The sequence below is a fragment of the Tiliqua scincoides genome, chromosome 4 (assembly GCF_035046505.1).
Source record: "Tiliqua scincoides isolate rTilSci1 chromosome 4, rTilSci1.hap2, whole genome shotgun sequence".
In the NCBI taxonomy this organism is placed as follows: domain Eukaryota; kingdom Metazoa; phylum Chordata; class Lepidosauria; order Squamata; family Scincidae; genus Tiliqua; species Tiliqua scincoides.
This window is the reverse complement of record NC_089824.1, coordinates 84158247-84181475: the sequence shown is the minus strand read 5'-3', so window position 1 is coordinate 84181475 and position 23229 is coordinate 84158247. Positions and strand designations below refer to the sequence as shown.

General features: G+C 41.8%; 1 protein-coding gene across 1 annotated transcript in view; it reads left to right on the top strand.

Moving 5' to 3' along the window:
• PHLPP1 (PH domain and leucine rich repeat protein phosphatase 1) overlaps positions 1-23229 on the top strand; it is a 189208-nt gene that overhangs the window by 149774 nt on the left and 16205 nt on the right. Inside the window, exons 10-13 of the mRNA XM_066625356.1 lie at positions 1972-2127; positions 16616-16816; positions 19599-19761; positions 22428-22558. Coding sequence (XP_066481453.1) covers positions 1972-2127; positions 16616-16816; positions 19599-19761; positions 22428-22558 — 651 coding nt within the window. The remainder of the gene's footprint in view (positions 1-1971; positions 2128-16615; positions 16817-19598; positions 19762-22427; positions 22559-23229) is intronic.

The following is a 23229-nucleotide window of genomic DNA, read 5'->3' as shown; positions in this document are numbered from 1 at the left end:
ATTCCATATTGAATGATATAACATGTTGGGTATTATTCCTAAAAACACAATTTCCACAATTTGTCACGAGTGGTGTCACCCCCCCCCCCGGGTTTCACCTCACGAACACCTTATTGGTTCCATGCTGTGTCATAAATAACATCACATTGGCTCTTGGAACAATCAGTCTCATTAATCTGTTTTGAGTTAAGGAAATCTACTTTATATACAAAAGACAGTACAATAATACAAGATAATACAATCTGGTTTTTTGGCCACAACATTTGATAGAATAGATATTTCACTCTGGTTTTTTCCATTGTATTCTACTGTAAATTGCTCATTGAATGATATATAGCATGTTTGTATTACTCCTAACAGCAACTTCTGCAATTTTGGTCACTAGTGGTGTGGCCTACCCCCACTATTTACGCCACTGTGTACAGGTATAGCTAAAACGTATAGTGTATGACAGTGTCACATACTTTCAGCTTTCTTGAATTTGCCCTTGGATAGAGTACCAGTGCACCCCTTTAAGGAAAGTTTGAAGGAGTTTAGATTTTTGTCTGCTATATCCACCATGGGCTCACAGGGTAAATACGCAAGATGGTTATATCCCATCATTTCCAGTGTCACTCTTACCATTACTGTGTTCCAGCTGCTTTTTGCAGGCATAGTCAGTTCTCATGTTGCTGGAGATGAGCTCCTTGCATGCCTGGTTGAAGTTCATGTACACGAGGAAAAAAACAGAGCTCCATTTGGTGTGCAAGAGAGGTAGTGTGATGTAGTGGTTAGTATGTTGAGCAATGGGAAGAAATCCTTACTCATTCATGAAACTCACATGATCCTATTTCATTGGGTGATTATGAAGATTAAATGGGGGAGGGCCTTCTACACTGTGTTAAACTTTGGAGGAATAGTGGGATAGACATGTCAATAAGTGTGAATCTACCCCATATAGAAAACTAGTTGTGTAAAGTTACAGGTAAGAACATGTAGTTCCAGTTTTAACTGTAAAAGTAGCTTAGTTTTATATTAAGTTATTTAAGTGAATTTGTGAATTTCCTTCCTGCTCTTTTGGAGTGAGCCAAGGTAGGTGATTATATTATGTCACTGCAGCAAGGGGAATGTGTTTGCTGAGAGGCTGTAGACCATCCAAGTATGCTTTTTGAATAGCTGCAACGTTCAACACATCAAAACCAATAGGCTGAAAGTAATACATTTGAAGAGTTGTGGCAGGATTCAGCCTTTTAATCTGACCTAGGACAGCCCTACCAAGCTTTAATCAAAGTGTAGTATAGTGCAAAGTTTGTAGACAGTTTCATTCATCCAGGAAAACATATATTAAAAGTTATGCAAGAGATATATCCAGGTGCTGAATCTTTTTAAATTTCATCTGTATTAAAGACGTCCAAATGGATGTGCCCTGTTAACTGGGAAGCGTCATTGTGTTTCCGGTTTCATTTATATAATCTGAATACCAATGAAGTGTCTCTTTATTTGGCAGGATTTACTTACAGTCCCTAGCAATAGTTCTCAAAAGGGATCTGCACCACTGCGTGGAACCCTTGCCGGCTATGTGGCAGCTTGGCAACATTTCCGGACATACTGCAATGACATTGTATGTCATCACCAGACTTCCAGGAATGCCAGGTTGCACTGAGCTAGGCTTGGCTTAGTTTTGAGTTGCATGGCCATGGAGCTTAAAGAGAACAGTAGTCCCCAGAACACTGTCTGGAGCAAAGAGTGAGACTCAAAGTTTCTATCTCTATTCCAAGTATATTTTCTGGAGATTATTTAGAATGAACTCTTCCTTAGTGCAGGGAGAGAAACTAATCCCCCCCCCCATGCGCACTGTCAGTAGGTTGCATCACTGGATCCTACCTCTCAAGCAGGCCTGCAGAAATAGCTCTCTTTTTTTTTGTGGAGTCTTAGATCTGCTTGGATTAAATACACTTTAACTTGTGGTATTTGCTTATTTGTTTTTAAAAGGTTATTTTGCAATATCAGCTTGCGGAAGTTGCTTGCAGGACACAATCAATTAGCAAGGCTACCAGAGAGGATTGAAAGAACACATGTAGAAGTCCTGGATGTACAACACAACCTGCTTGCAGAGCTACCATCAAACTTACTACTAAAAGCTGACAGGTAAATAGGAAAACAAAGTGTTTTGAAAACGAATTGTTGAGTCTCTAGTCTGCGCATACTACTTGTTGTTCCTTGTGTGGCTGCATGGGGCTGCTTCTAGTTCTTGGTATGGATTTTGAACTCTTGGTACCATCTTAAAGATCTCAGCTTTAATTTTCAACCAGTCTGATCCTCAAGATTGACAACTAGGCAAAAAACACGTCTGGGTGTTTTTCTGGCTCAGATACTGGAAGGAAAACAGTTTAACACTGGTGCATGGAGTCAACTTGGCTTTCTTCTTACAGGAAATTTTCATGATTAACAATAATTTTTGCTCACTTAAGAACCCCACCCCTGTTACTATGACTCTTTCGCCTGTCACTGCTTTCTGCACAGATGAATATGCATTTTGATTTAATTAGCATCCCTGCTCATCTTTCTAGCCAAGTTTAAAGGTCAAATTGAAATCTTATTTAACCAGCTTCAGAATACCCAAATCCTTCTAGATTTGAAGGTAGAATCCTTGAGTTCTACCCCAAATCCTATACACTAGATCAGTGGTGCTCAAACCCTAGCCCTGGAATTCTCATCCCTAGAGGCTGCCACCTCTATGAATGCCAAGGGATGTGGCTATAATGGTGATGAGGCAGTAGTGCACCCCCCAAGTAGCTTGTTTAACCCTTAATGTACATAGCCTAATCTGCCCTGTCAGTTTTGTGAACCACCGAAAATTGGGTCATGATCTGACATACAGTTTGAGAACCACTGCACTAGATATCCTCTGTGTTTGTGCAACTTACATATAATGTAGGGGAGTGTTTTGCAAATGGTCAGGTTCACATAGGCTGTGTGATTGCTGCTTTTGATTCATTGTGGTCCTCAGTGCTGAATTAAGTGTCTGTGTTCTCCCCAGGCAGAATGCTGGTATATTCCCTTATATGCCCTTATGTTAAATCTCTCATTCAAAAGGTATTTGGGGTTCTAATGTTTATGAAGAGCTTCAAGAAACAGGAAGTCTTCTCTCCTTGTGTATGAATTGTTCCCTTTTATGAGTCCCCGAGTTCCTCTGTTTCTTTCTGTGTGTTTTCTTTCTATTTTCCCATATTTTGGACAAGTTTAATTCACATGTAGCTTCTGGGAACATTACAGGCAATTGCCTCTTGTGTTGCAAAATCCCATAAACCTTCTTTTCCTTTTGAGTCAGGAACTCAACATGAGTTAATTGGCTCATGTTCCCACCAGTTCTTCACCAGGTGGTGGAAAACAAGATATCTAGATGTGCTCCCTTCTCCAGTCTCAGATAGGTGTTTCATTATCTCCAAAGTTCAAATTCTCAGCCCACTGATAGAGAGTGGACTTGGTTTCAGCTGCTAGGGGAGCCCATACTCACAGACCATGAGTAAAAAAACATGGGAGAGGTCTAGACAGCTAGGGTTCTGTTTATTTGATGTGGCCATTTCTCCCACCGAATTACAAATGTGTCCCAAACAGTCAGATTGGTAACTGGAGCACCATCTGCTGGCCATTAACAGTAATTTCAGTCCATAGGCTCTATCTATTAACACTTTGCAACCCATCCCTTTTCTGTCTGCCATTTTTTGTTTAATTCCTTTGTTTAATCTTTTTCAATAAAGCTGGTTTTAACCCTGGCTCTACCTGGGTAGCCTGGCCCTACTTTAGGGGAAGTACAGTGGTTGGTTTTGTCTCCTTGCTCTATAGACACTACTGTGAGAGTGATTTTTGATAGAAATCCTTGAGGCTCAGTATTTTGCTGGGAGGGGCTTTTTCCCTGATGATCCCCCTACTGCCTGGCTTGATTGCCTGGGTTGGTGGCAGCAGATACATTCTACCAAGGCTTTTCCCCGTTCAGCTGCATCTGCAAACAAGGAAGAGGGGAGCAGGAACGGAAGAAGTTTGCTAACCACTATGTGCTACTGCTTTGGACCAGTCTGCAGATGCTGAGAACCCCTTCGCTATTCCTTAATTTTCCCCAGTGTTGCAGAGAGTGAAGGTGACTTGTATGTGGATCAGTGCCTCTGTATTCAATTTTTCTTTTTTGCTTTTTGAAGTGAAAATGAATCATTTTCTCAGCAGTTAAGCTACTTAGGGGAGCAGACTGTTTCTAGTATTTGACTGAAGTAAGGGTTTCATCACCACCTCCATGGACTGCTACTGCAAAATTAACTTTGTGTAAGGGCTCTTTTCTGGTGAAGCAGTGGATTATTGGAATCTTGGATACCAGTGGTGATAGTGAGTAGAAGCACTTCCTTGTCTCTATCTGCTGTTTCCTTCTTCCACTCAATGCTATTATTTCTTTTCTCCAGGCTCCCCTCCTTTTCAGTCTCTCCTCTCTGTTCCTGTCCTTGGTGGTAAATGAATACATTACATATCCAAATCATTACACAAATTGCTCAGGTGTTGATGCGATTTGAATGTTCAAGCTGTTTGGCTTTCTTGATCTGCCCCAATCGTATATCTAGTAGGACAGCTTACCTCTTTCTTAGCTTCCAGTCTTAAAATTATGGAGTCTCAGAATGGCCAGTCCTCTGAGTCTATGTAAAGTTACCTTGTCTTTCAGTTTGAGCCATCTGTTGGGAGAACAGATGTTCTAACTAATCCATTCAAGTAGAAATAATTATTTTTGTAGTTTTAGGTTTAAAAGAAAAAAAGAAGTACCAGCTTCCCTAATTGAAAACTATTGTTTCAACGCATTTAAAACTTTTCTCAGCAAAGTTTTTTTGTTAAACCACCTCTGAAATGAAATAAATTCTTGAATGGAGCTTTTCAATAGTTTGATTTTTTCAGGACAGAATGAATGTTGTGTATTTGGATTCATACTTGTCATTTTTGTTGCCATTGCTGCAACACAGAATGTTCTGAATAGTGGGGATGTATCTCTCAGGCAGTGACTTTCAAGGTTACCCTTTTCATCTCATGGTGCACTGATAAGGCACTAAAATTATCAAGGCACACTGTCAGTCCTTGACAATTGACAAGGCACATCACACTGCCAGTGGGGTGGGGAGGCTCACATCCAGTGGATCTACTAACAAATGACCCTCCCCCAAACTCCCTTGGCCCACCTGTGGACCATTCATGGTGCATCAATGAGCTGCGGCATAGTGGTTGAAAACATTTTCAAGCAAATGACACAATTAGCAAGATAAATCTTTCCAAAATGAAGATGATCATTAGCTGGATAAGGCATTAATGGGTCTTTACTGACTTAGTTCAGAAGCGGGTACCAAGTAATGTAAGGAATGAGTTTTGCCAAGTGTCTGAGACAAACTAGTCTCATGAGCCAGTTTTTCTGCTAAAGCTAGGTCCTATATTCTGAAGATCATAATTTAAAGAGCAGAGTCATCTTTCCTATGGAGAGCAATTTCTAACTCTGATGCTAGTAAAAATGAATGCGATAAGGTCCTTATGCAATAGTACTCTCTGGTGTTCTCTGAATATCATGAGGAAGTAAGGAATTGAGACTTATTATAAGTGGAAGCCTATAATAAGCCTATAATATAAGTGGGGCAGGAGGTCTGGTCTAGAGGGTTGAGCCTCCAATTGCCTGAAGATAACATCTGAAGGTCGCCAGTTCAAGGCTACGGGCACCGTGTGACCTGGAAGCAGCTGACAAGCTGAGCCGAGTTATTCCATCTGCTCTTCAGAAGGAGCTGCCTGTCAGCCTGTGTGGGAGGAGGCCAGAAAGTGTTAACAGACCGCAAAAGTTCCATCTGAAATGTTGTGTGGTTCTTGAAAGATAGAACCTTTCTTTAATTGTAAAAATCCCTATGGGGATTTAAACAGCCTGCCTAGGTAACCCGCCTTGAATTAAAGTCTGAGGAGAAATCTGACGACCAAGAAAGGCAGTACATAAATACCTGCATTGTTATTGTTATTGTTATTGTTATTGTTATTATTTAATAATAATAATAATAATAATTAGTATAGCAGCAGCATGCATTAAAAATACACTAACAAAAAGCTTGCTTACAGGAATTGTATTCCTTTTTGCAAAGCTACCACGTATGGTAATATGTACATTTGTTAACACAACCTCTCCAATAACTTGTGAAGCATTGGTACAATAACTCGCTCTGAGTGGGGGGAGAGATTGTTTATGGAATAATTTAAGGGCATGCTCTCTTTGGGCTAAAACTGTCCTGAAGCATTTCTTATACCAGGTCTTTTCCCCGAAATACCATAGAATCCTTGAAAGGATCCATATGACATAGCAATAAGAAGTTGGTAAATTTTGGGAGCAAAAGGGAAAATTCATTATCCAAGGCTCCCAACTGTATTAGTGAACTTTAATCCTAGACAATCTGCAGTGAAGAAAAGTGTCAGTGTAGCAACTGAAACAAATGTGTTTTGATTGCACTTAATTTGTTTTTAAGCTGTTCACCTGGTTAAAGTATGTTAATAAGCAAGTTGGACAAGCAAAATAAACCCTGCTGGTACCATGTATTAAAACTGGTTAATTTGTCTGTATTATGCGAAGGGGATTGAACAGTGAAATTGAAGGAATTAATTTTTGTTAATTTTTTCACATCATCCTTTTAAAAAATGATTGCTAATGAGGAGAATGCCCTCTTTATTGTGGTAACATTTTCCCATTTGATTAAGGAGGACTGTAAGGGCAATAAAATTTGATAGCTTCAGGATAATGACCTTGCTTAGGAATCAACACTAAACACAAGAATTTCCAGGACCACTAGCTGGAATGTATTTAAAGACATCTACCATGCAAGAAACAAACATAGCAGCAAACTATCAGTTAAATGGACTTGGGAGGCTACACCCTGGTAACATATGGCAGATTTTTTTTGATAACTTCTCTCATGTCTTGTGTGGTGATATCCCTTTCTAGTACAGAGTGACGTTTGGAGTCTAGTGCCTACCAGCCTAAGAAAACTATGTATAACATTTTGCATGGCTTTCAAGGAAGGACAATGCCCCCAGGGACCCCTTTTAATTAGTGTATATAGATTTTGTTACTCTGTGCAGCTTTTATGTAGGTTTTTTTCCCGCTATTAGATTTTTTAATATCTGTTTCTTGTATCATATCATTGTTTTAAAGTTATTGTACTTATTTTTATATGTTAACTATTTTTTATTGTGCATGGTTGCACACTTCTTTGAGCTATTGGAAAATTTATTTATTTGAAAAATTTATATCCTGCCTTTTCCATGCCAAAGCAAATGCCCAGACACACACCGTTGAGGCATTAGGAGTGGATAACAATTTGGTCCAGAAGGAGGTAGAAGTACAGCCGCAGTTGGCACACCAGCCAAAGCTGGGCAAATGCACTCCTAGCCACTGCTGCTACTTGGTTCTTCAGAGAAAGCTGCGAGTCCAGGACCACTCCCAAACTGCACACTCCCATTCCTACAGGGGATGTGCAACCCCGTTCAGAGTGAGCACATGACTCAGTACTAACATTGAGGATTTCCTGACCAGGAATCTCAACCTATTGGCAGTATATAAATCTTTTAAATAAATAAAAATAAATCATACACAGGGGCTCCCTGTATCCATTGATTCATAATGGCAGGTTCATTTACCTGTGGATCGGGACTATGGTGTGCCCTTCCCCCCCCAGGCTCAGACTGACTCTTAAAGAACGCATGACTTCCGGTTTTTTTTAGAAAAAGCAGAAGTCATGTGTTCTTTACTCTAAGACAGGGGCGCCCAAACCCCGGCCCTGGGGCCACATGCGGCCCTCGAGGCCTCTCAATGCGGCCCTCAGGGAGCCCCCAGTCTCCAATGAACCTCTGGCCCTCCAGAGATTTGTTGGAGCCTGCACTGGCTCGATGCAACTGGTCTCAGCATAAGGGCGACTGTTTGACCGCTTGCGTAAGCTATGGTATGAAGGCTTCCTCCACTGCTTGCTGTTTCACGTCTGTGATGCCGTAGCAGAAGCAAAGGAAAGGCCGGCCTTGCTTTGTGCAAGGCCTTTTATAGGCCTTGAGCTTTTGCAAGACCGTCATGCATTCATCTAAGTTCAATATATTTATTTATGTAAACTTATGTAAATTCATTTAAATTTTAAATGTAAATTAATTATTTTTTTCCCCGGCCCCTGACAGTGTCAGAGAGACAATGTGGCCCTCCTGCCAAAAACTTTGGACACCCCTTCTCTAAGAGTCAGTCTGAGACTGGGGGGAGGGGCACACACCACAGTCCCAATCTTTTTAAATCCCTTATAAGGCATTGGGATTCCTGGGAAAGCCCCAGAAGGGTTTTTGACTCCTGTTCCCCCATGTTTTTGGCTTTAAGAGTCAGTCTGAGCCCAGAAGAGGCTGTAGATGGATGTGCTTGACGTCTGTTGGGCTCAGAAGACCATTCAGCTGTGATGGTCTGTGGAGCTCTCCTTGACTCCAGAGGTGGGGGGGGGCATTCACCCATACCTTTGGTTTCACTTGGAACCCCTGTGGATGCAAGTACATGCCTGTATTGATCTGGGTTTCAGAAAGTGTGCAAGTGTGTGCAAAAATCAATACATTTGTCATTAATTCCATGAGAATCATTTTTTTTTTTTTTTGCCTTGTATCCTTCCAGGGCATGAATCCAGTTGCATGTTTTCGCCTTTCTGGATTGTATCTGTTACTTTGATTCCCCCCCCCCCCCAAATTAGTGCCCAGTGAGTTTTAAATATGTGAAGAGATTCCAGTTAAATAGTTAAATTTTTTTTTATTTTCTTTGGTCTTTCTAATGTTCTAATTTAGTTATATCTGCTTCAAGTGAACGCCGAGTTTCAATTGAGTTTCTGTGTATCTTAATCTCACTGATACATTGGCCTCTTAGGATGACATTCGCTGCATCCCCTGTGACACTAATGGAGGTACAGCCTTCATTATTTATCTTAAAATAAGTTCCAGTTCCTCTTTAAACTGCATCACTGTTTTGTTTTTTTTAAATAGAGTAGATTTAATCTCTAACTAGGAGTAAAATGTTGTTTCATGGTCCAATTAATACTAGCTCTCACTGAAGCATGCATGACCTGACACAGTAACGGACCCCAATATTAGACTGAGCATTTGAATTGAATAATATTACACCGGGATGGGGACTTGGCACCGCTGCGAACTCAAGTTGAATCCAGAGTCTCTGCATTTGGTAGCATCTTGGTCAGTAGGACTGTTTTTAACATCATTGCTGAATATATGGATGGAAGGATACAGTTGATGCAAATCCATTGCTTCCAACAAGGGTTGGAACCCCTACAAGTGGAAGATAATTCAAGACATACAGAAGAGATACCCAAAACAGCAGCAAATATTTTCTGCTGCTTACCAGAAATACCTGGTACCTTAGGTACCTTAGAAATACCCACTCCTGGGTAACACCAGACCAGGAAAAGGCAAATGAGAACCCTGATCTGTGCCAGGATTACCTCTTGCCTAGGCCCTGGCACCAATAGTCTTCTGCCCTTAAAACCACCCTTAGCTGAACCCAACTCCCCCCTCTTCCTTACTGGAATGGGGCCCGCATCCTTGTTTCCTTTCAGAAGGGAAGCTGGTTTCTTCTGTGCTGCTGTCGCTATCTCTGACTGCTCTCTCAGCAAGCAGAGCGCTGATGTCTGAGCCCTCTTCCGATAACTCCAGGGGTGCGGTGTTCATTGCATAACTGGGACTGTGCTGTCACTGCTGCACTGCCAGTCTCCACCCCCCATGTCATTGATAGATTGCTTCTAGGCTTTGGAAAAGACTCTGTACAGATTTCTTGGATTTGTTCTAGGACTCTGGCTGGCCAGACTAGAATCTTCTGGAGACCCAAAGCACGTGTGAGCAGCTGGGGTTCTGTTTAGCTGTGCTTACTCCTTAACAGTCCCTATTGTGGAAATCTCTGATTTCCTACTGAGCTCCCCAATTAAAATTTACAGCTTCCTTATTCTGAATTGAGAGAGAACCTCATGAGTCTTCAGCTATTGGTATTTTGCTGGGAAAACCCAAAAACTGTGATAAGACCCAGTTCTCTGTGCAAGACTTAATAACCACTAATCTTCTACACTTTAAGTCACCTTGAGTCACCCCTCCAAGACTTAGTCTAATCGTGTTTGTGGTCCACAAGGGAATGTGCCATCTGTGTCTCTACCTATGGAGAAGGTAGATTTTTGTCTGCTTTTTTTTTCTTTTCACCCTTCCAGCCTACTTTTTACTGGGACTCTGCAGCCGGAGGAAGGACTGGATTTTAATCAGGCCAATATTTTTAGCTTTCAAATGACTTGCAACTTGTCAGACAATGTTCAGGGTAGCTTTAATAGCAGAATCTCCCTCTGTTCTTGCTTTATGAAATTTTCATGCCTATCGGTATTTGTCACTTGAAAATATTTACAGCATTGCTTGTTTCGATTTTTGCCTTTTCTGCATTTTGAAATGCCTGGGTTTAAAAAAAAATTACATATATGTCTACTGTATTCTTAATAAGAAGTATGGTAAGTGCATTTGCATTAATCTTCCTTGCCTTCATTTTGAGCTCCATCTACTGTCCATAGGAACAATCTTTTGGAGTTATCAACTTGTCACCAGCAAGGATAAATGTTGCCTGCATGCTTATGTCAATTAGGATTGCATGTTCTGTTCTATATATAACTGGAAGATAAGGAAGTTTATCTGGAATGCAGCTGTGACTACCTTACTCTTCAGTAAAGAGGGTGTTTGTTCGTTTTCTGTAGGACACAAAGGAATATTGATTACCCACACCTTTCAACCAGTAGACATGCCAAGTGCACACACTGCTTGGGAGCTTCAGTACTGCTTTAAGACCTAGCTCAGATTTTTTAAAAGAACACTGATTTTTGTGCTGGGGTACTTCAAGGTTTATGTCAGTAAAAGCAGGGTGCTTAAACTCTGTCTCACCAAAAAATGCAACTGCTTGAAATTCTGCTAGGTGCAGGTGTGCCCATGCTATATAAAGAAAACCTATTTAATTCTGATTTCATAATTGGCTTGCAGGGTTGCATAGAACAGGCTCTGATTCTGTTAAGCACACTGGAATGTGTTCAGATCTTGATCATTTGGCAGAAATCTTTCAAGTCAGGGCGGCGTGGGTGGCCTTAACTTGGCCGAACTAACTCAGTAGGGAGCTGCAGATAACTGAATTGATTAGCAGCACCAGATGGTGCTGTGAAAATGGAGAAATCCTCTGGGTGTTGTGGGTTGGTGGAAAGACAACCAGAGATGTGCCTTTTAACCTTCATCTTTGCACCTGCATCCTTGAAAGTTCTGCTCTTATTTGTTTTTAGAAAATAATTGCCAGATACTTTCATTCCTTCCCCCCACTTGTCTGTTGAGCTCTCTTCTGTAAACTACTTATTTCTATAACTCGGGGAGCCCAATACTGAGTTCACTGAGATTCTTGCTTGGCTATACAATTCATTGGAAGTCATTGACCAAGTAGTGACATAGTGTTTTCTGATCTCACAGCCATTGGTAACATCTGCCTTGAAGCCTAAACATCTTTTAATCCAACTCTCCTCCCACAGTGGTTGAGGTGAAAGTCATGCTATATGCTCCTTGGAAAAAAGGCAAGGTATCAAAAATAAGAACTCAGTTTGACATGTTTGCTGTTCAGCATTAGCAAAAGAAATTTGAAAATCTAGAGTATTTTAGGGTTGCATTTATGTGTTGTCACTACAGGGGCTAAGAATTAAAACCAGTGTACAATAAAGCAATGGATTCTGCCAGCATGGATTTGCAGAAGCAACGGCCAGATATTTTTTATACTCCTGTGAAATGTTCCAACACCTTCTGTGAGCGGATAGGTCTTGGAAGAGCCGCAGACCTAGGGCTGTGACCAAAAGCGTATAAATACTTCATCTCAGTAATTCTCTTGTCAGCACCCTGCTTCAGTCTGGAATGTTCACATTCACCTGTTTCTAGTGATTGAACATTTTATTTATAAAACCTAGAACAGGGGTCTTTAGACTTTTAGGCCAGAGGGCCACATCAAATATCTGGCATGGTGTTGAGGGCAGGAAAAATAAATAAATTTTAAATAAATATATTAGAAAGCCTAAGGCCTTCAGTCAACCCAAAAACTTAACTTCTGGTTTTTTTTAGGAAAACCAGGAAGCAATGTTTTTAGGCATTAAAAGGTATTCTGAGGGTTAGTGCATGGCCTCCCCAGCCCTCAGAACACTCTCCAGACACAACTGGAGCACAGCTCTGGTCACATTTGGTTAGCGGGCCAGATTTTTGCAGGGGCTTGCCACAGGCTGCATCTGGCCCCCAGGCTGGGGTTTGGAGACCCCTGACCTTCTAGGGGTCTGTAGCCATTTTGACTCCTGTACCATCAGAGCATTCAAAATAACTGTCATAGAGCAGGTTCACAGATGTGTCACTTCACGCTCATTTATATGGCTCTTTTCCTCATGAAATTCCAGTGACACATGTGAGCTACCTCCATTACAAACAATTGTGTCTAAGGTGATTGGTCTTTGATGGCTGTTCCACACATTCAAGCCCATCACTTAACATTGCAGTCAGGGTAATGAACTTGCATGTGGGAACTCACCCCTTAGATGACAGAGAGAGAGCTCTGTGGCAAAAGGGGGAGGGGACACATCCATGGTATTTCACACCCTTCATTGTCTCTGTCAGTGAGAGTGGATGAAAGAAGCAGATTCAGGCAGTCCATACATAATGTAAACCGAAAGCAGAAAAGCTTCATCAAATTCCCAATGCATTTGGGAATCATTTGCTTTAGTCTGTACTTCAGTCAGAGGTCCAGTGGCTGCAGTGCAACCATGCAGGAGCCACAGGAGGAAGAAGAATTGTTGGTGCTGCTGAGCTGGGGGAGGGGTCGGATCTTGCTGCCGGATTTCTGAGGGTGTCTGAGCAACCCATGCATTTCCACATCACGCACCTGCTTGATTCACTTTTCCTTTGAATTGGGGAGAGCTCCCAGCTCAGCAATCTGACTGGGGCCATGTGCACACCCCCTACATGAGTGCTGCCATCATTGTCTCCTTTGACACCTTGAGGGCAAAGACCTCCTGATGCCTGAAGCAGCATGCCAGCCTCTGCTCCTCCTGGACTAGAAAAAGAAAGGGAATGGAGCAGAAGAGAAAGTATGGAAGAAAGGAAAATACCTGTACTGGACTTGAATGTTGAACTACACATTCTAAATTGCTTAGTTTTCATTAACAGTAGCGCAGGGGTGTCAAACATAACCTACAAGTGAAGAATATTAAATCCATACGTAGCACTATAGGTGCATAAAGTCTTAATAACTTATAGTGACTATGAATAGCGCTTATGCATTCTGCCAGTCTTTGTCACTGTAAGTTTGACACCCCTGCTGTATTTTTCTCAACACGAACCTCCAAGACTGCATTGGAAACTGGAAGAACTCTGCTATTTGTTTGCAAGCCCGTGGGTTTTTCTTTTTTCTTTTGTGATTGGGACTATAGACTACACTGTCAACCATTATTCATATAGTTCTATTCTCCAAATATTTTTTTGTTAGTGCTAGATATGTAAAAACAGATCCTCAGGTTGTGTGTTGGTTTTTTCCTCCCCTTTTTACAACTAAGAGTGTTCACTGCTGTCATGGTTTGTTTTTGCAGTCATTGTGAATGGACATGTATGGTTTGGTTACTAGGTGGAAGGATTAAGTCAAGTGACTTCTTCATTGTATTTTCAAAAATTCTTTTCATAACCTCTTAAAACTTCAATTCTTCCCTCTCTATGAGAGCGCACAGCTCTTGTTAAATAATGAATGGTCCTGATGATTAAGCCGTGTTTTTCTGTGAGAATGATTCTTCTGGAATGTGTAGTGCTAACCTAGTTTCGGTTCTCTTGAGCTCCTGGAGGTTTTTATTTTTAATGGAAAGCCTTTTATAAAAAAGTGTGGGGGGGGGGAAACTGGCTGCAGTGGTCCACGTGACTGTTCAGTCATGTGTCTGCCTTTTTATTTGCTCACGGCAAGTTTCAACAGGCTGGGAAAGAAGTTTGCATTCATTCATTTGCAAAACCTTTCTGTATTTGTGCAGATGCCTATGCAATTTATCTGCAGTGGGGAAAATATATAGAGAAAAGAGAAGAGGGTGAAGGTGTTTCTTTTTTCGGGTAGTGCACCTGGCTTGACTACAAATACTTTAAGTTGTATCCAAAGTGCTACTTGTGTTGATGGTTTATTTAAAACATAAATAAACCCACACCAAATTTGAGAGAACAGTTTCTATTAAATAACTTCCTGATTGCGGCTGCTGTCATTTCATACTTGCATGTTGGGGCTCAATAGCTCCTATATAGCATAGCCCCTGCAACACAGGGTAGTTTCAATTTCAGAGGATGTTTTCTTTCTGTATAGGTTTGTCTTTCTCCCTCAGTTTCTCTTCTGTGAGAGTTTGTACAATCTTGACAATTGTACTTTATGACAATTTAGACATACAGTACTAATTCTAGGGGGTGTTATTCTCTTCTGGACCACCATCCATCATTTGGTGGATGCACACCAGATTTCTTTCTCTTTGCTTCTAGAAAGGAAGGGGCTTACTTTTCTTGTGGTAGGCAGAGGGACAGTGGATGGCAATAGAAACATTTGAAAAAGAAACTTTATGAGGAGTGACAAATTCCAGAGCAGAATTGCATTTGTCTCTTCTTGCAAAAATGACAAAAAGACTCCAGCATCTTTATGGACCAACACATTTATTGTGGCATAAGCATTGGATCAAAAGCTCATGCTACAAAAAATTGGGAGGGAGTTTATGTGCTGCTTTTGGACAAAGAGTCTCCTGCATCTTCTGGATTTTAACTGTTTTTCCCTGAGGATGGAGCTACATGTTGTGTGTAGTCCCGTTGTTTCTTTTTTCAGGCTTGAAAAAATAATAGCCAGTGAGACTGCAGCTTCGAGTAAAAGATCTGTATGGTGAAAAAGGAGGCTTCTTAACTGTTTCCCCTTGTGCTGTGTTTTCTTGCTGAAAATATTCCCTCCCCTGTGTTTGATCCCTACAAGTGAAAAGATGCTGGCACCATTACCTTGTTTCCAGTAGGGCTAGAAGCAACTTTGAGGGTGGGATACCATCTATTCGTAATGTGTAGTTACTCCTCCAGCTGATTCACGTGACTAATTTTGAGACTTGTATTCAACCTGTTTCCCCTGGGGGCTGGGGATAAGAATAGGCCCTCAGTTTGGCTGTACTTGTCGTAAGAGGTGACTAAACAGCCACCGGGTAGATGGGACTCGTCAGCCTGGGAAGGCAGCTCATCTGAGAGAAGGAAAACTCTGATCCCAAACCTCCACTGCCTTGTGGCTACATCCAGTTATGGAAAAGGCTTCAGAAATCAACCTCGAGGCAAAATCTGGAGCGGAGTCCCTGAGGCAGTTCATGGCTGAACACAGCCACGTTCTGGCAACTCCTGCGACTGGAACCAACCGTATTGGCTTCTACTTTTCCATTGGACCATTTCAGCGACGTGGAGAGGGGGGGATTTGCTGCATGGGTAACAGTCTATCCTCCATATCTACTTTACCCAGGCTTCGCGCACTGGAGAGGACACTCTGTTCCAGAACACTATTCAGAGCGCGATACCATAGTCTTCCAAGACTGAAGGATGCCAACAAGATTCAACCTGTGCCAATGTCTTTTTGTCAACCCAAATTGTGCATACAGCAAAGAAGCTTTGTACACAAGCCAAATGTTTCCTGACTGCAACATGATAAACTAAAAGCCAAATGCTTCCTGACTACAAGATAAGATGATAAAAATCACACTTATTCCCTTATTCTTCTGTAGAAGTTTTTTTTTTTTTTTAAATTTCAAGCATCTCACTGCAACCATGAGGGCTCAGAATTTAAACTCTCTTTCAAGCAGCTAGGATTCTTCGAATTCTAACAGAACAAACTGTCCACAAGTACCTCAAGGAAACTATTGGCTACATGCATGAGCTGGTTTTACTCCCAGCAAGAATGTTTAAATATTGCATCAAGATTGTCCCGTGTATGCACCTGCATGTAATTGATGGCATTTGCAAGAAGAGTTCTGATTGCAGTGCAGTCCACCCTCTGTATCTGCAGGGGACATATTCCAGGGGGCAGTGCCACAATTACTTACCTGAAGGACCTGCCAGAGGTCATGCATGGCTTCCAGAACAACTCCTGGAACAGCTCCAACAACTTCCGATCACGTCTGGGAGGCCCTCCAGTTGCAGGCTTGGCATCTGCGGATGTTCAAATCTGTAGATGCTGAGGCCACGGATTAGGAGGACCCATTAAATATTCTGATTTTTGCAATAATTTTAGGGTAGGGGGGAGAGAAAGCACCCGTGGGAAGAGGTATGCTTTGCCCATGTAGACTAGAAACATTGTGAGGAGTCTTCAGTCTTGATTAGTTGCTTGAAAGTATTAGTCTACAAACTTCATTGCTGTTGTGTTAAAACCATTCAGAATTGATCTACCCAGGGCTTTGGGCTGGAACTTCCACAGATACCTTTTTCCACTTCAGTCATTTTTTTTCTTCAAATAAAGCCTGATGATTAGCAATGTAAATGTCTTGTTTTGCAGCTTGAGGTACCTGAATGCTTCTGCCAACAAACTGGAAATGCTGCCTCCAGCCACTCTCTCAGAAGAAACCCGCAGCATTTTACAAGAACTGTATTTAACCAATAACCACTTCACGGACAAATGTGTGCCGTTGTTAACGGGTCATCCACACCTGAAAATCCTGCACATGGCCTACAATCGTCTACAGAGCTTCCCTGCAAGGTAGGGCAGGATATTTTCATTTATTTATCCATTTCTATCCCACCTCCAAATAAATAGAACACTCAAAGCGACATACAATACACAGAAAAAAAACACCCATATATTGCAACACTAGGAACAAAATTTAAGGTAATAATAAGGTAATGGTCATAGTGAGAAATAAGAAAGAATAATGCAATTAAAACAAAAACAGAACACAACCACAAAGTCCAAAAGCAACTAATTAAGAACTACCCTTTTGCTTCTCTTTTTCTTTCATTGAGTTTTGAATTTTTACTAAAATTATGATTAGGATTATGGTGTGGGTCAATTTAATTGACCCAATTAATAGATGAGTAGCTTCACCAAAATTTGGGGCCTGCTTATTTACTCCCCTCCCCCCAGTTTTACTTTCATTAGTTTCTTCTCTTAGCTTTCATGATTATAGACGTAAGAGATAGATGAGATACTGCATTTCTCAGAAGTTAGTGGGAATCTCCCACTTCTAACCTTTGTGTTTATCTATAAATGTAAAACAATTACACACCCACATTGTGCTCAGCTTCTGGGCTGACTTTTGGACACCATTTTTGGTCTCCCTGGTGTGGAATTGTCATGAGTACCATGCAGCTCAATAGAGCACAAAGTTCTGCATGTAGTTGAGCGCTGGATTTGGGCTACAAAAATGCCTGAGGGGACAATTTTAAGTACTGACTTTCCTATAACTTGACAAGTGTTGCAAGGCAATTTTTGACTAGAAATGCAATTCCACTTCATCCTTACCTTTCACTTATAGCAGCAGATTCTAAACCCTGGCCTGCAGGCTAGATCTGGCACTTGGAAAAAGCCTTCCACATCGTGTGCTGCTCTTACCATTCCATGCTACTGCCTTTTACCTTGCAAGCTGGCTTTCTCAGAAAGTTGTGCCTGGCAGCCACTTCTGCTATCTGTCACCCCAGCAGGCTCCGTGCCCCGATAGGGCGGAAGCGGCTGCCCGGAGTGATTTTCTGAGATCAGCTTGCAAGATAAGAGACAGTAGCATGGAACGGTAAGTGCTGCACTTGATGGGGAAGGTTTATTCTCAAACACAGCAGCCCCATGGTTTGGAGACCACTGATTTACAGCTGACTTTCTTTCACATACAGCTGTAGCTTGGCCAGTGTGGATAATCATTAATCACTACAATCCAATACATCAGTTCTTTTCAAGTTTACAAAACTTGGAGGAGAGAGGAATCGGTTTTGGATTATATGCCCAAAAGCAGGCAACTTTGATGCTTGTTGATGGTTACTTCTTGTTGTTTACCTGCAACTAGCAGATGAAGTGAAGATAGGGGGATATTTGGAATCCTGATCTCATTGCATATTTTAAGAACGTGCACGGAAGCAGAAAGCCAATGAATGAGTTGCTCTCCGCAATTTCTGTCAACTTATCAAGGGGGCAGGATGGGCAGAGTGAAGGAGAGTTGGGGTTGTTTTCCTACTATCCTAATTGGTACCCATTCGAAGCACTTAGGGCAGAGTGTACTTCTGCCTTTTGTTATTTGGAATGATTGTGAGAATTTAATCTTTTTTATTTGTTTCTAGCAGTAGTTCCTTCTGCTACTTGAGCTGTGTAAGATTTCTTGTCCTCCCCCCCCCCACACACACACCAAGCACCTCCTTTTCCTAGTTCTACCAATTCCCTAATATTCAGCCCTCTTGGTCTCTTCAGTCTCACATTTTTTTCAGTGCCCTTTGTGATTCCTAAGCCCCACACAAGGCTTCTCTTTCAGTGAAACTAACCTTCCATTTCACTGCTGTGCTCTGTTGTTAGGCTTCCATGACTGACCAACTTTTCCAGCTAGCTGTCAAGAGTGTTGGTGTTTATTCAGTAGCTGTAGGGCAGTGATGGGATTTTAGCCTATTTGTAATATATGGCTGAAGTTGCACATAATTAAAATGGGGGAAAAAGAGCTCACTGTGTTGTGAACACACTGTGAGCTTGGCTTTTTTCGTATTAAGACTTGCCTCTAGCATACCGGCAAATTGAACAAATTGAACTGGCAAATTGATAAGCCAGTTTTGCCCTTCCTCACTCGCCTGCCTGCCTGATCGCTGCAGCTGCCACCACCTCTGACAAAGCACTGCGCTGCCACGACCCCCAGATCAAAGACAGATGCACTGTTTTTATTTTAGGCCCCCGATAGCAGAGTGCTTTGTTTCCCAGGTGGTACCAGGGAGGAGGATGCTTGCTCTATGAACATTAGATTTGCTGGTATACTCAAGGTGGGCACTGAAGTAAAACCAAATTCACAACACATTCTGGGTGATATGAATTGTTTACTGTGAATTGTTTTCTACTATGTATGTCTTCAGCCTGAGAGTATCTTTGTCTGTAGTGTTTACAACACTGCTCATGTTTGCCCTCTCAATAACCCCTTTGAGGTAATTTATTATTCCCATCTTGCAAGTGGGAAATTTGGCCTGTGAGGGAGTGAGTTATCTGTCCAGAGCCTTGCTTAGAGAAAATGAGATCATGGATGGACAAAGATGCAACCTCTGATCTCCTGGATCTGTCCCCTGGGCTAGTGCCAACTCCCAGTAGACTGCCTGCCACCTCCTGAAATGGACACGTTTATCTGTTGTCATATGTTAACCACACTGCTGAGCTTTCTGTGCTAAACGTGTGGAAGGGCTGCCAAGTTATGATTCATTTGAGAAAATTTTCTTTTAATTTATTACTGTTTTTCTATGATAAAGTTTTCGAGGATCTTTTTTTTTTTTTTTTTAAAAAGGAATATATTTTCTTGCCTTTTTTCTAGCAAAATGGCCAAACTCGAAGAGTTGGAAGAAATTGATGTTAGCGGGAACAAGCTGAAATCCATTCCCACAACCATCATGAACTGTCGACGAATGCACACTGTGATTGCACACTCCAATTGCATTGAAGTCTTTCCAGAAGTAATGCAACTTACAGAAATAAAGGTACAAGTTTTTAATATTTAAATAATTTACCCCGAAAGCTCCTTTTAGGTGTTTGGAAGTATTCTGTAATGGAAATCATGTCTCTGAAATGTCAGTCTCAGGGTGTAGTGTCACATGCAGTGTTTGCAGTGGTATGTGTGTGCGTGTGTATAAATGAAATTACATTCTGTCTAGGCACTAGAGACAGTCACATGAATATTCCATTGTTGTCTGCTCTCAGAGAAAAAGATGTCCTGGGAAACTCTAGTTAGATATATCAGAATTGTGGCCAGGGGGATAAAGTGCACTCAAAAATATCATGTGAGGCTACTCAGTGGACAATTTTGTCAGTGTCTCAAGGTTTTGTCAGTGTCTCAAGAATTTTAGAATTCCTCAACAAATCAAGTTTGTTTGTTTTTCCCTAGCTGAGCGATGTGTTATGCCCTCTATCCACTTGTAACCTTCTTCCCAACCATCTGTGTGTCTGACACAAAGGCATTCCATAGGTATAACCCAGTAAAATCCCAAAACTCAAGTTGGAAAACTCCAAAACTTGGGCAGGCTTGCATGTGGCATTAAGGCTGTATCTCCCGCTTCTATTCTTAGTGCTCACCTATGTTTTGTGTCTTTGACTTTTTGTAACACTGTTACATTGTGGTGAATGGTGCATGTATGACTGCATGAATGCAATGTAATATTTTGCAATGCAAGGTGAGTAAAGTTGAGTAATGAGTGAGTAATGCCAGGCTTTTATCCTTCTTCTTTACTTCTTCTGTAGGACTGTTCTTATAATCAGTACTACTATTCCCAGTGCAGTATTCACTACATAAACAGTTAAATGTATCTGGCACTTTCTCAGCACTTTGCCATTTGTTACATTTTATTTGCTCCTTTTTTTATTTAATTTGTTTGACTTTGAGGGCAATCTAGCTTTTGAAGCTTTTTTCCAAGGGCACGTTGAGATTCATAGCCTGTCCTATACTGCAGGCTAAGGACAGGTAGCAGTACTTCTACCTAAATTAAGATGAACCCTACTCCCCCAATGGTTCCCAATCTGTATACTTATTAGATCACTTTTAATTAAAACTCGCTTAATACTGATATGCTCCATTAGCTTAATGAGAAGAATTACCCTGATAAATGTAGGCAGCAGGCAAATCACTACTTGTTCTGTAACACTCCTGCAGATTGGGAGAAAACAACATTTTTGAGATGTTTTGGGATGCTGTGAAAGATTACAGGACTACTTCATGAAGAATGCATACAGAAACTGTCTGGTGTTTTTGTGATGTAGCAGTATAGAATTTCCTAGATGGTGGGCAATCGTTGACCTATTTCTCCCTAGCAGCAGTTGAGATAATTAACCTATGTTTCGACCAAGCCTCTGCAGATTTGGGTTCACATGATTGAAGGTTGTTTTATACAAAATAAATCCTGGAAAGCTAAATGTTGCAGTACACGACTATAGCCTACCCTTGTCCTTAACATGCTACGTGTAGTTTTTTTAGTGTGGGTTTTCTTTTTTTGGGAGAGGAGCAACTCCTGCTTGCAGTGTGGACGAGGGAGATCGTATGATAGGCTATAATGACTTCGGCACCGTTATTGTCCACTGCAGACTGAATGGTGGTAACAGACTTGGGGTGAAGGTTATCCTGAATTGCTGCTGTCTGCTAATGCAAGCCACATAAGCCTGGCCTTGGCTGTATCCCAAAACCCAGTAGATAGAGCTGAGATAGTGTACCATGCCCAATCCCATCCAACTAGATTTCGATTACACATACCAGATTGGTCTGACTCATTCAGGATCAAATTCTAGTTGGCCAAAGGGTTTTTTTAATAGATTGAACTGCCATTAAGTAGCAACACCTTCAACCCACAGAGACCGTTAGTAGGGCTACCAGGAACCATTTGTCTATTAAAAAAAACCAGTAAATGGGATAGCCATAACTGAGTGAACATCACATCCTGGCAACACCATATCTCCCTTTGCTTGCTGCTGCCTCAGTTATGTTGGCCCCTCACCATCTCTGTAGCCTTGATCTTGTTCTCTCCCCCACGCCAAACTGGACTACTAAGAGAAAGAAAAGATGGCGTCGATGGATTTATACGGCATCCATGTAACAATAACCACCACTCAAGAGGATGTGTCACAAAACAGCTCCCCATGGTGGCTCAAGGAAAAATGTACTGTGAGGCATCCTCACACCACCGGTTTTATTATAATCTTGCCTCAGCTTAGGAATGCCTGGCAAAGTTCTCTCCCCAGGCACCCCCTTCCTACACCCAGTGAAATAGCATTACCCCTCTTACTGTCCACTGTCATCACCCTGTGAAAAAAACCAGGCAGCCTGATGGTGATCCAAAGGTATGGTCCCACTACATAAGAACAGAAGTGGTCAGAAGTTGTGTGTGTGTGGAGGGGGTGGCCTCCCATCAGGGCACCAAATTCTTACTGTTGCTGCTGCCACTCTTGCTCTTATACTACTTCTCCATGATACGCTCTGTCACTCCAGCAGATGACCAAACCTCCTCAGGAGATGACAAGCCCCTTGGGGGATCAGGTGCAGCAACTCCATGTGCTGTTTTTGAGAACTAGGCCTTTGATTTCATGATGTTCCAAACTTATGAGGCCATGTGACCGTTGTTTCTCAAGGTCATCTTTGCTTCTCTCTCTCTCTCATCTTCAGTGTGTAGACCTGAGCTGTAATGAGTTAACTGAAGTCACATTACCTGAAAACTTGCCTCCGAAGCTGCAGGAACTAGACCTGACTGGAAACCCGAGACTTGTCCTGGATCACAAAACCCTGGAGCTATTGAAGTAAGGAACAGCCAATTTTATTACACTGCAAGCAGAAAGGTACACAAAGCACTTGGGAAAGAAATACACCCAGTACATAAACATCAGGTGCCTATCATTTAGGAGCGGGGGGAGGGGGGGAATGAGGAATTTGCATTTATTGCTACATAATAATTAGATGACTTGTGCATTTCCTGGGTTGGGACAAGTAGAGCAGAGAGCTCTTGCTTAACTCCACAAATGGCCCTGTTGTTTTCTCCTAAGTAAACCCTTTCCCTTTTGTTCCAACAGTGCAGTTTCTTTTCCCCCCTCCATCCTCTGGAGCAGTGGTCTCCAAACTTTTTGGCCAGAGGGCCACATCAAATATCTGGCATGGTGTGGAGGGCCAGAAAAAAAATTTAAATATAAAATTTAAATAAATAAGTTAGAGATGGAACAAAGATGAGTGTATAAATGAATGAATGGGCTCATTTATTCAACCTCTCTGGCCCTCAGAAGTCCCTCCAGACCCAATCAGAGCACAGTTCTGGTCATGTTCAGTTGAGTGGACCAGAGGTTTTCAGGGGACAAGAGGTTGGCTGCGGGCCAGAAAGAGGCTTGCTGCGGGTCACATCTGGCCCCCCCGGCTGGGGTTTGGAGACCCCTGCTCTGGAGGATGGGTGTGAAGACTCCTCTTGTTTCCATTCTCTACA